The 14,071-nt window shown below is 36.5% G+C and overlaps 1 protein-coding gene across 1 annotated transcript; it reads left to right on the top strand.

Annotated features, from left to right (window-relative positions):
• Positions 1–5,144: 5,144 nt before the first annotated feature.
• On the top strand, positions 5,145–13,867 carry LOC138325995 (G2/M phase-specific E3 ubiquitin-protein ligase-like). The gene is made up of 6 exons (XM_069272055.1): positions 5,145–5,221; positions 5,550–5,636; positions 7,849–8,812; positions 10,887–11,065; positions 12,293–12,503; positions 12,873–13,867. The coding sequence occupies exons 3-5, from the start codon at positions 8,600–8,602 to the stop codon at positions 12,465–12,467; spliced, it is 567 nt and encodes a 188-aa protein (XP_069128156.1). The 5' UTR covers positions 5,145–5,221; positions 5,550–5,636; positions 7,849–8,599; the 3' UTR covers positions 12,468–12,503; positions 12,873–13,867.
• The last annotated feature ends 204 nt before the right edge of the window (positions 13,868–14,071 follow it).

Below are 14,071 nucleotides of genomic sequence, written 5' to 3'. Positions count from 1 at the left end.
TGATCTTCCTATATTGCCGGCAGTATTAATTAGCAAATTTTTATGGCCATTTGATTTCATAAAAAAAAAAAGTCCCATTTCTGCCACTTCCGTATAATAACTGTAATAAATTTTAACCAATTTTCTTCAAACTTGGTAACAAAGTTAAATGTCTTACTTCTGAATAAGACTTCAGTTTAATTTTTAGCTTTCACCAAGGTTAAACCTGAACCGGTGAGCTTTATGTCATGGGACGGTTTCTGTGTAGGATATCTGTATATATATTACTTTTATATCGCTACACTCCCATTTGCCACCAAAATCTGCACTTTTGAGTAACTCAAATTTCACCACAAACATCCTTAAAATTGAACAGAACTCGTACTAAATTTTGCATGGAGTTCCTGCATGGATTTGTAACCAAATTTGGCCACCAAAATCCATCCTTGAAACATTGTATAAATTTTGGCTCAGACCCCTCCTGGGGGCTAGGAGAGGCGGGACATAAATCCTATAAATACGCTACTAGTCCTAAGGTCCTTCATGGATTATGAACCCAATTTGGCCACACACATCCTTGAGGGCAGGGAAAACATGTATAAAATTTGGCTGGGGGAGGTGCCGGGGGCCCAAGATATGGGGAAGATCCTATAAAATCGAACTTGGATAACCAAATTTGGCAATCCTTGGGGGAAGGGGAAACAGAACTTGTTAAATTTTGGCTCTGACCCCTCCGGGGGCAGGAGGGGCGGGCCCAATAGGGGAAATAGAGGTAAATCCTATAAATCGCTACTTTGTCCTAGAGTTCTGCATGGATTGTAACCCCACAAAATCCTTGGGGAAGGGGAACAGAACTTGTATAAATTTTGGCTCTGACCCCCGTGGGGGCAGGAGGGGCGGGGCCCAATAGGGGAAATAGAGGTAAATCCTATAAATCGCTACTTGTCCTAGAGTTCTGCATGGATTGTAACCAAATTTGGCCACAAAACATCCTTGGGGGAAGGGGGAAAGAGAACTTGTATAAATTTTGGCTTGACCCCCTCGGGGGGCAGGAGGGGCGGGGCCCAATAGGGGAAATAGAGGTAAATCCTATAAATCGCTACTTGACCTAGAGTTCTGCATGGATTGTAACCAAATTTGGCCACAAACATCCTTGGGGGAAGGGGGACAGAACTTGTATAAATTTTGGCTCTGACCCCCCGGGGGCAGGAGGGGCGGGGCCCAATAGGGGAAATAGAGGTAAATCCTATAAATCGCTAATAGTCATATAGTTCTGCTTGGATTTTAACCAAATTTGGCCCAGAAACATCCTTGGGGTTAACAGAATTTGTATAAATTTTGGCTTTGACCCCCTGGAGCAGAAAGAGTGGGGCCCAATAGGGGAATTAGAGGTAAATATTCAAATTCCTTCAGAAAGAAACAATGAACTTGTATTCAGAACATTCCTAGGCATTACAAACCAGGTGAGCGATACAGGCCCTCTGGGCCTCTTGTTCATGTTTCAACCAAGGTTAAACCTAACCTCAAGCTTTCATGGGACAGGGTGTAGGATATCATGTATATATTACTCATAGACTACTCCCAATTGCCACCAAAATCTGACTTTTGAGGTTTTTGGCATATATCACGTAGGACCGGCGTCTCTAAATTGATCAAATCGGATCGATCTCAAAAACAAAAGCAATACTATAAGGAACAACGATTTATTTCATTTGATAATGATGAAATGTTATTTTTAAGAGAGGATAAACAAAACACCAGAGAACCACCTGAATACCAGGAGCATCATCAAATTCATCAAATTCAGGGACATCGACAGTATTGTATAATATCTTTAGGTTGTCTGACGTTAACTTCGTCTGTTGGGACCGTTAATTTCAAAACAATTATTTTGAAATAATTACTCCCTCTATAACCTCCTGAACAAATTTTAACAAAATCTGGTTTTTTCCAGGTCTTTATAGGGTCCAGTAATTATATAAATGGGACCCATTTCCAATTTGAAAAACAAGCAATGTATTTTCCAAAAATCAGTCACTATTTTCTCAATCGTGGCGTTAAGTTAAAACCCCAAATGTTGTCTGTATAACCTAAGACATTCAGTAATTGATTATCTTATGGCCCTTTACCTGTCCAGTCAAAACTGGAGCTTTTATTTTTTTAATAATTTACGTTCACAGTAAGCGTCTTGATTTCAGTGTTCGAAGTTCCACAACATTTGGGACTTTGCATCAACAAACGCACTCCGGAAAATGGTGGCAATGACATGTTTAATCATGTATATATATGTGTAATTAACACAAAAAATAATTTATATTTTGCTTTTGGTGCGTGCTTAATCGTTATTTCATTCGATATAGGACATAGTGCCACAGATTTTTTTCCAGGATGCAATAAATCATTTAATATTGTTATCTTGAAGTAAAATTAAGAAGCTTCATACTTACTAACTTTTGTTGTAACTAAACAAAAATACTTATTCGTCTGCTCCTGTTTTTTGATAAGAGAAAAAATAACTGTTTGTCAACTGTCCGTTTTGTCCCTACAGTGATAGGCTTAGAAAAATGGAGATACATGTATAGCCTTGAAAACACCATTTTTTTTGGGCATTGAATTTTCTTGATTTTTAGCTCACCTGCCCAAGAGGGCAAGTGAGCTTATGCATGGTGCAGCGTCCGTCCCCCCCCCCCGGCCGTTGTATCCGTTGTCCGGCCGTCCCGGCGTCAACTTTTCCATTTAAACAACTTCTTCTCCAAAACTTGGAGACCTAGAGTCCCTGAAATTTTGACTTATAGCATGCTGGGATGAAGGGCTACCAAGTTTTGTTCAAATGAATGATACTTGACCTATCATTCAAGGTCATGGTGGTCAAATAGGCTGAAATATCTCGTTAAGAGCGTATGAATTCTGTTTTCTCAACAGAGACACACTAACAAGAGGCCTAGAGACCTTGATACTTGGCATGTAACATGCGTCGAAACACACACATCTCACACACACGGGATTTTTTTCGAAGGACTAGACCAAGCTTGTCCAAAAAACCAATCTCTCAATAACCTTGACTTCATTCAAGGTTCACAAGTGGAGGGGTCAAATAGGTTAAAATTCTTTCTTTTAAACAACTTTTTTTTGATAACCAGATAAGAGAAAATAAAAAAAAAAGTAACCAAATAAAAAAAGAGGCCCTAGAACCTGATATTAGGCCAATGACATAACTAGGTTAGAGGGCTACCAAGATTTGAGACAAAAGAAGAAAACAAAATGAATGGCCTTGACCTTCATTTCATAGGTCCACAGGGGTCAAAAAGGCTAAAGTCTTTAAAAACGACTTCTTCATAACAAAAGAGCCTAGGGACCTGATATTGGGCCTGTGGCATGCTGGAATGAAGGGCTACCAAGTATGTTCAAATGAATGACATTGACCTTCATTCAAGGTCACAGGGGTTAAAAAGGCTAAAATCTTTAAATGACTTCTTCTTAAAGTGAATAGTTGGGCAAGGATGACTAAAGTCGGTAAAAATGGTGTGAATGTATCCAGTATAATTTCTTATGGAATAGAAAAATAAACTTTCTCGTCAGAATCTGTCTGCGCAAGTAGAAATTAATCTAAAGTATAGGAATCCTAAAACATCCTCCCGGCTGACTATGTCCGTGGTTACATTTCCAAGCAGCCTCGCTTTCAATGCTTTAATGGTCAGAACTGGGAAACGTAAGCAGAACTTGGCCGTCGTATTAATATGAGAACTTTTGGAAGGCCAATGAACGCATTTAGACTGGTTTTCTTTCCCCAACTATTCACTTTAATAACCAAACAGCCTAGGGACCTGATATTGGGCCTATGGCATGCTTGGATAAAGGGCTACCAAGTTTGTTCAAATGAATGACCTTGACCTTCATTCAAAGTCACAGGGGTCGAAAAGGATAAAATCCTTAAACGACTTCTTCTTAATAACCAAAATGCCTAGAGGCCTGATATTGGGCCTGTGGCATGCTGGGATCAAAGGGCTACCAGGTTTGTTCAAATGAATGGGTGAATGACCTTGACCTTCATTCAAGGTCACGGGGGTCAAATAGGCTAAAATCTTTAAAAGACTTCTTCTTAATACCCAAAAAGCCTAGGGACCTGATATTTGGCCTGTGACATACTGGGATAGAGTGCTACCAAGTTTGTTCAAAACATGAATGACCTTGACCTTCATTCAAGGTAAAATCTTTAAACATCTTCTTCTTAATAACCAAAAAGCCTAGGGACCTAATATTTGGCCTGTGGCATCTGGGATCAAGGGCTACAAATTTTGTTCAAATGAATTGACCTTGACCTTCATTCAAGGTTACAAGGGTCAAATAGGCTGAAATCTTTAAACAACTTCTTTTTAATGTGCTTAGGGGATGATATAAATTCTTATTTTACTCTTTTTGTTAAGTATGACCAGGTTGCAGGTGAGCGATTCGGGCCCATTGGGCCCTTGTTATCAGTCAGGTCACTTCCATGCAAAATTAAAAGAATACCAAACCATTAAAAATTGTATCCAAATTGCATAAAGTGTCAGAATATTTAAAAAAAAAAAAAAAAAAAAAAATGAATCTGAATTGTTCTTTTTTCTGTGAATCATGACCGTCTGTTAGTCACACAAAGTGCCTTGTTGCAGTATATTATTCTGAATTATGGAAAAGCCTTCAATTTTGCCTTGTCGTGGGCCTTGAAAAGGCCTTACTTGAAATAACTTTACACTACTGTATATTAGACCCTTATATGTATACATGAAACATGTGATCAACATCAATGAAATACAAGTTTCAAACTTGGAAAGTAAGGTTGATATTAACCGTTTGTATTTTTTGTGGATGCACAAAAAATAATTTGGCCTTACTTTCAAAGATTGAACTTCATTTCATCCGATGTTTAGCGTATATTTTATTTACAAATAAAGATCTAACATATACTTTAAATTGCATGGAATACATAAAAAAAATTATCCATCAACGAATTGTACATAAAAAACCCATAGCTTGTAGGTAGATCGATCAGCATTAATCTAGATTTTGAAAAATAAATAATAATAATACATAAATTTTACTTAGAACAATCAGAACTTGAGTAGTTACTATATACCCTCTATTACATTTTTTTGTGTACTACACTTTCTGAACGCCTTTTTCTACAGGTGGTCTTTGAAACCAGAAATGTTCGAAATAAGCTGAGTTTATCAAGGAATAATAGTCGGAGGATTCCAGGATCCACGTAATTAAGTTCTGCAAACTTAAAAAGTCTATGAAAGAGCTTGGTACATACACAGCAAATGACCTCTTAACCTCTTTGAGACAAGTCCCCCATGTGCCCATCTGTACAGTTGTCCAAACTGCAACCCTGCAATATTTTGTCTTCTCAATGGTCATGTTTATACATCAAATTTGTCCTAATTTTGTCTCCACATGCCGCTTTCCCCTGGAAGTTCACCTGTCATGATTTTGGTTCTGCTGTCAAAAAAAAGCAAATGTTGATTTTGACCAAATTTGGGGAAACTTGAGGACATTGCTATTGAAACCCCTTTTGTTGGATTTTTTTTCAGGCCCTATGTGAGCCTGTTCTCCGATGAATATATCCAATTTGACTCTGATTCTGGAGATGAACTTCCTGATCCAGCTGAGAGTTCAAGGTAAGTATTGATCAACTATTGGCCTCTCTAGAGGGGAATATCTGTCTGAAATTGACTACAGTCCCAATTAAGTTGGATTTTGTAAAAATTTTATAATTTACGCCATTTCTTCAAAACTGTTTTGCTACTTCCCCATTAGAACTGTTTTTAGGTCACCTGAGACGAAGTCTCAAGTGATCTATTCTAATCGCCTTTTGTCCGTGCGTCGTCCGTCGTGTGTTCGTAAACAATTTACATTTTCAACTTCTGAAAAAACCACGGAAGCAATTTCAATGAAATTTTGCACATACCTTCTAAGGCATAAGGCCAATCAAAATGGTGAATTATATGACCCCCACCCCCACAGGGGGCTGTGGGAGGGGCCAAAAGGGTAAAAATTGACCAAAAATTTCAAAAATCTCCTTCTCCACTCACAGATGTGGTAGAATTAAATACTCTTCATAGATAGAAAGGTTCTCAAGGCCCTCTACAAAAATTGTGAATTATATGACCCTGGGGTCTCCGGTTTCCCCCTGGGGTAGGGGGTTAAGTTTACTATAGTTTATATAGTGAAAACACATTTTCGAGCATTATTTGGTCATTTATAATAGGAATTTAGACAAATGTTGTTAGAATTATCCCTATGCGATGGCCATTGAATCCTATTCACAAATTTTCCATGACTGACCCTTAGGGGCGGGGCCACAAGGGGTCAAATAGGCTGAAACTTCAAAAATCTTCTGAAATTCTGGAACTGGTAGAATCAAATACTCTTCATAGATGGAAAGGTCTTAAGGGCCTTTACAAAAATTGTGAATTATATGACCAGTGGGTCTCATGTTTCCCCCTGGGGAGGTGTTGAAGTTTACTATAGTTTATATAGGAAAAACACATTATGAATGTTATTTGCTTATTTTTCATAGGAAATTAGTCAAACTGGTTTAGAATTATTAGCCTGAGATGGCATTTTATCGTCATATCTATATTAGGCCAGAGGGGCGGGGCCAAAAGGGGTCAAATAGGCTATAACTTCAAAAATCTTCCTCTGAATTCACAGATTTGATAGAACCAAACACTCTTCATAGCTAAAATGTCTTAAGGCCCTTTACAAAACATGTGAATTTCATGGCCCTGGGATCTCAGATTTTCCCCTGGGGAGGGAGTCAAATTTACTATAGTTTATATAACAAAAACACATTTATGAACATTATTTGCTTAGTTTTAATAGGAAATGAGTCAAACTGGGTTAGAATTATTAGCCTGAAATAGCATTTTAACACCATATCCATATTGGTCCTGGCTGACCCCCAGGGAACAGAGGGGCGGGGCCAAAATGGCTAAAATTTCAAAAATCTTCTTCTGAATTCACAGGTTTGATGGAAACAAATAATTTCCATAGATTAAAAAGTGAAATTTATAAAATCACTGACACTGACTGACTTCTAGTTTGGTTTTCATGTTGAACGTTGCCAAGCATTAACACGGATTGTGTTATAATAAAGCAATAACTCCTAAAATATTTTTTTCTTTTGAATTTAATATTATTAAAAGACAAATGAATATCAATGTTCCAGACACCTTTGTATGATGTTTTTGAAGATGTTACATGCCTCAATTCAAATTTAATAATGTACTGAAAGACATTTTACGTAAAAAGTGTTTGAAATTAAAATTACCAACCTAAGAGTTTTATTCACCAATAGGTATGTGACCACTATATTATGAACAATTACTTCTAGAGCTAATAAGGTATATATAGTGTAGCGTAAATGTATCATTTAGGCTTTTTCCAATTGCCAAAGCGACATTTAAATTATTTAATTTCTCTGCAGTGCTTTCTCCTCATTGTATATTAATATGAGACTTTCTGGAGTTATCTCCCCATTTTACAGTAACGGATTTATTTACAGGCTATCCTCCTTAAGTGCACAGTAGTGCTAATGAATGTACTAGATATCTTATTAGAGAACACTTTAGGCACTGCTGCATGTCATGAAATGTTTTAGGGAATAACAATTATAAGGCAACATTTGAGGACATGATAACATTGGTTGAAAGTCCTTCTTTGAAAAAGCTCCACCTGAAAGAACTTACTAGCAGCTTCTGACTTCCCTACTTAAAAGTATAAATTTAGTCACGGAAATAGAAATAGTTGATAAAAACAAATCCTTAAAAATTGTATATTTTCTAATTGACTGCGCATTACTTTGTTCACTGAAACTTTTTTTTTCAGGATCCCAAATCTTCGTGAGGAATTGGTCACTCTTAAATCAAAGTTGCATGTAGCAGATGATGGCAACATAATTACCAAATTCAACATTAACAGACATGACGTAATGGATGGAGCCAGGAGGGCCATAAACAGAAAATCTTTCTGTCCACGGAGAAAGATGTCAGTGAAGTTCACGGACGACATAGGAAGTCCTGAGGGGGCAGTAGATGAAGGAGGTCCAAAACGTGAACTTTTGAGATTACTGCTGAAAAATATTCAGTTTTCAAATATATTTGAAGGTCAAGAAACACATAGACTTAAATTTTAAGCCTTAATCCAAACGGTATGAAACATAATGATAACTTGCAGTAGTATGACCCAAGTGGTCGATCTTGAAGTGTAACCTAGTGGTGTACAAGAAAGAAAATGTCTCGTGTGGGTGTCCTTTTGTAATTGTCCTGTCAGTCTGTCTGTCTATCTGTATGTTCACAATTGGTTTCCGCCAATTATGTCACAAACTGTTTTAAAAAGGCGAATTTAAAAAAAAAAAAAAAGGTACATTGCTGATGGTATTTATTTTAAAGCTAGTGCATTATCCATTTAAATTTGTTCTCCAAAATCTAGGATGGCCGTCGGAGCCACACTTCCAGTTCACCGTCCAAAGGGCCCTTTCTTAAGGACATTATTTTTAGTTACAAGCAATTATGTATAGTCTTGTTATCAAATTTAGTAGTATATACCGGTAGTTGTTCTCTATAGGACTTAGTTATGTATGATCCTACTGGAGATCTCTTGTTCTACTTTTAGCACACTAAGCTCGGGAGCATATAAAGATGCTGGAACAATTATAGCCATGTCGATAGTCCATGGAGGACCAGCTCCAAAATTCTTCAACCAGTTGCTGTTTGACATGATGGTTGGACGAAAAGTGCATCCCACGCTGGAGGATGTTCAAGACATAGATATGAAGGGAAAGATAAAAAAGGTGATTTTGAAAATATGAATACATTAGGTAGCGAAGCTTTAAATATATTTAACCTAGGCATTCTGTCCGTCCGTCCTTCCGTCTGTTAACAATTCTTGTTATTGCTATTTCTCAGAAAGTGCTGAAGAGATCTTTCTCAAATTTCATATGTAGGTTTCCCTAGGGCCCTAGTTGTGCATATTGCATTTTGGGACCAATCAGTTAACAAGATAGCCGCCAGGCAGCCATCTTGGATTTTGATATTAAACGTTTGTTATCGATATTTTTTAGAAAGTGCTGAAGGGATCATTCTCAAATTTCATATGTAGGTTCCCTTGGGGCCCTATAGTTATGCATATTGCATTTTGGGACCAATCGGTCAACAAGATGGCCACCAGGCAGCCATCTTGGATTTTGATAGTTAAAATTTGTTACCGCTATTTCTCAGAAAGTATTGAAGTGATCGTCTCAAATTTCATGTGCAATTTCCCCTAGGGGTCTAGTTGTGCATATTGCATTTCGGGACCGATCAGTCAACAAGATGGCTGACAGGTAGCCATCTTGGATTTTGATTATTGAAGTTTGTTAGTTTTATATATCTTTAATAGAAAGTACAGAGGATTCCGCTTATTTGCATAGGTCATTTTCCAGAAGAAAATATGCAAATAACCGGAGTATTCGAATAGGCGGAGATGACATTTTGCACCTCCGTTTGACCCCACACATATGTATGTGAATAGGCAAATAGATATTGTTTCGTTTACTTGATAAATACGTAAATTATTTACACTTAAAACGAACCACAAGTAATTATTTTCGAAGTTGTAAATCGATTTTAATTGTTTAATAACAAAAAAATATTCCAATATTAGATTCTTGTTTACGTTAGATCGACACGTGAATATTTGAGAAACAGCTAAACGATCGATATCAAATGCAATTAGATTCTACTAAACAGGATTGGATTTGTGTCTACAATTCTAAACCTAAATAATAAACAAATTTACGTACATTTGCCTGGCAAAATGAACTAACGATCGTGATTAAACTTCAAAGTGCCGATCAACTAGTAGTGTTGCTTTTACACATGTGCATATGAATTCGAAAATGGTGGCAGGTGATGAAGCCATGCGTTCACTCGACCTAAATGTCTTTTGAGAATTCTCCCTGTATTGTTGATCTATACGGCGAATAGCTTGATAACATTTCAGAAATTAATGCATATTCAAGTAGCAATGAAACAATTAACGTAGCAAGTATCTTTTGTATCCTAAGCTTACATACTGTACGAAACTTGCGGTAGTCATTGCACGCCGACTTTGCATGCTTTTATGTCTCGTTCAACGAGACGCTTGATACGCACATGTCTGTCGTAGTCAACAAGAAGGTTGAACGAGACTACTCATGAATGGCGATTGTTGTAAGGAAGCATGGTTTCTCCAACCGATCGCGAACTAAGGTACTTTACGTTAATAAATAAACATATTTCAAAGTGCAAATGCTTTAATTAGATGTTTGAGTCAGTGAATATACTAAAGTTATGATCAACCGCTGCTGATGTAAATCGTAACAGCGTCGAATACCTTTGCAGATTCATGCATAAAATAACAAGCCATACGATAACGTTACTCTGTTACCAGGATGATTCCTAGTAAAAAGCGAAGTATTTTGAAACATATATCGGCGAATTTCGCTAAAAATATATTGCAAAATTGAAAAATATTCGATTATATTTTTAGAATTTCCCAAATATTTTATTCAAATAACCGGAGGTCATGTAAAAGTCTATGCAAATACACGGAGTTGAAAAACAAAGATAAAGAAGGAAAAAATCGGGACCGCAGAATTTTATGCAAATAACCGAAATATTCGAATAACCGTTATTCGATTATGTGGAGTCCTCTGTACTGACAAAGATCATTCTCATATTTCATATGTAGTAATATGTTGTACCCAGTAGTAAAAGTTTGAAAAGCAGAGAAAAGATCCTCTTTCCATTGTCAGAAGTAGATCATTCTTGGGTGGGCGCCAAAATCCCTCTGGGATCTCTTGTTGCTACTTTTCTTGTCATTCAATGCTATTTCCATCTAACCAGCTGAAGGATTGCACAAACCTGGAGGATATTGACTTGAATCTGTCCAGTGCTGGATTATCCACGATAATGAACATCAGTGGGTCTGGGCGGCCAGTGAGGAATTTAGAGGACAGGGACTTTCTTGTTCAGGACCTGCTACATTTTGTGGTTGTGGGGAGAGTCACAGAAGCCCTTTCACAGTATGTTGTCCTAAATCTTATATATTGCATGTATGTTGCAGCCTTAAATTTACTATGGTTATCTACCTTGAGGGCCCTTGCTGACGAGTCAGTATTCTAGTTATGCAGAATCAAGTGCCTTTTTAAGGCCCTGTTGTATAGAAAACTGGCAAATATTAATAATTCTCTCATATCTACGGGTGTAAGACTGATTTATCCATGGAAGATGGCCTTGAAAAATGGAGTTTAACCCTTGAAAATAGCATAATACTGAAAGTTCCATCAATTTATTTTAAAACTTTTTTTACACTTTGATCAGCGTTACATTTTGGAAAATCTAAAGTTCTCAGATTTTGGTATTTGTCACTCAAGTTTAATAACAGCACAAATGCTTGGATGACGTACAGGGATTTAGATAGTGAAGAATAAAGGTTGTGCTATTAAGGCAAAAAATAAATAAAAACTTGATTCTCAGACCGTCCCTCATCTGTTTAGAGCCCTCTCATTTTTTATCCCCTCGCTACGGGGATATAGCAACGCAAATGAGGGCGTGTTCGTGTTTCCCAAAATGGTTGGTCAACGATAACCATTGAACTGTTCCATGGATCTTCGTCAAACTTTAATATTAAGCATGAAGGTCGTCCAAGGTCACTGTCAAGGTCAAACTTCAGACAAACATCTTTAAAATCATCTAATTAAAATTCATACTGTCTGTGTGGCCAATATAATATGCATGAGCAAGGCATCAGCTGCTGTCTCATTGGCCGGCTATAAAAAGTCTCTTCTCAGGACAACGTTGTACATCTTTATATGGATATGCCGTTACTATTCAAATATATACAACTATAGACGTCTAAAAATGGTCTTACGGCACTCTGGTGGGTCCATGATTATATATATATAATCTGTGACTAATTCTCAGATCCCTGTGGTCATAAACACTAAAGTATTTTCATAGGAAATTAGTTATATTTAATTAGAAAATGCGTTATAAATGTTAAATGGAGCAAGAATAATCGGTTAATCCTTATTTAGAGTAACATTTCAACAAATTACTCGGATAGATTGACTTTGGCTTTGTGAAAAAATAAAAGCACTGTCATCTGTTTTGTTGACAAATAGAATAATAATTTAAAAAAAAAACTCCCTCCCTTATCTCTTTTGAGAAACCTGGGCCTGAGAACAAAGTAATTAATTTTTATGACCGAAAGAGTTTATATTTCTGTTTATATTGAAACTTAATTTCAGGTTGACTTTGGGGTTAAAGACTCTTGGGCTCTATGACAGAATGAAGGAAAATCCAGCCGTTTTCGAGGAGGTGTTCCTCAATAACTCAAATGCTGAAATCGCAGCAGCTACGATGGAGGCCATTTTTGTTGACATCACCTTTTCTCTGGCCGAAGAAAAACAGAGGAAAAGATAGTTGGGTTCTAGAGGGACTTCCTACTTGATATAGAAGGTAATCAGAGATTTTATTCTGGAATCCTGAGATTTCAAAAGCTATATTAAAGGTCAGTGTATCCCCTTGCAACAATTTTGCGAGGTGATATTACAACACAAATATTTCCATCTTTCTGTGTGTTGGAATTAACACACTCCGTCACTGTTTTCTCTGTGCCATAAGTATCAATCTGCACTCATTTCAATTGAAAGATATTTTTCCTTTATATTCCATTGAAATTACTATAAAAAGATCAATTACTTGAATAAATAATTACTTTTGGGAAACAACATTCAAATGTTATGAAACTCGAGTTTGACAGGTTATTGTTTAATACATATATTTATTTATTTTTCTGTTGTGTAATATTAAGTTATTCCTTTTCAGAAAACAGTACTGAACTAGAACTAAATCTAAGTGAGGTGCTTGCTTTTACTACTGGGGCAGATAGTGTTCCTTTGTTGGGGTTTGACCCATCGCCATCGATTACATTTACGGAATGTGGACGTTTTCCAAGGGCCAACACATGTGCAATGGAAATTGCTCTACCGTTAAATGTGACACCCTTTGAGGAATTCAAAGAATCGATGATCTTTGGAATAAAAAACTCACCAGGATTTGGAAAAGCATGAGAGTGGATTTATCCTTGGCCTTTTCATGTCACAACCAGTACCCCAATGCAAACAAGGAGTATTTAAACTTCATTGACTCTTTGCGGTGTCCTTGTTTGATATGTTGACTAAGCATATGAACAACCATTTGTGATGATAAAAAGTAAAATATTTCTGTGAACAATATAGATAATTATTTTCGAAATTATTATTGCTGATAGCAATAGTTTTTTTTGTGTTCACTTGGACTTTATTCTTTGAAAAACACTAGTCTTTTTTGATGCTCTCCCACTATTTAGCAGAATTCCACTGTTTATATTTGCCATGGCCGATATGTTTTGAATTATGCATGATGATAGCCTACAGTATGTAGATGTGCAATAGGGGTTTTAATGTTTTTTTGTTAGAACATTACATATGTCTTTGTAGCTATGACATTGTCAATATGCAGAAACACAGAATCATATTACTAAAAAAGCAATTAGTATACCAATTGATTAGGTTAGGTAAAATTTTAACTGTATTACCAAATCGTTCAAACATGTTTTAAATCAATACAGGTTCTTGCTTATACCGTGCATCCAATTGTGTACGGTACTTTCCAGGGACATAACTGTTTTTCGTACTTTTCAAACAGGAGGGAGGCTTGTTTTACGGGCAGCCATCTATTAATCGTTTTAGAATGTTTATTATACATTTTATGTTTTGATGATGTCACTAGTTTTTTAAGTTTTGAATACATATGATGTAAATAAATGACTTAAAAAATCATACTTTCAGTTTTTTCATGATTTAACACGTTCACTAGAATCAACATAAGATTCAGGTAATATGGCAGGGGAAAAAAGGGTCAGTCGACAAAACTTTAAAATAGGTTTTCTTATTTTTGAAATATTTGTTATTTAAATACCTGGGTAATATGTAGAAAGCCTTGATTTCTGTATGAACCCTGTATTTACAACACAGAAAAAATTT

Source organism: Argopecten irradians, chromosome 6 (genome assembly GCF_041381155.1).
Source record: "Argopecten irradians isolate NY chromosome 6, Ai_NY, whole genome shotgun sequence".
Classification (NCBI taxonomy): Eukaryota; Metazoa; Mollusca; class Bivalvia; order Pectinida; family Pectinidae; genus Argopecten; species Argopecten irradians.
Note: the sequence above shows the minus strand (reverse complement) of the source record. Positions and strands in the feature narration are given on the sequence as shown.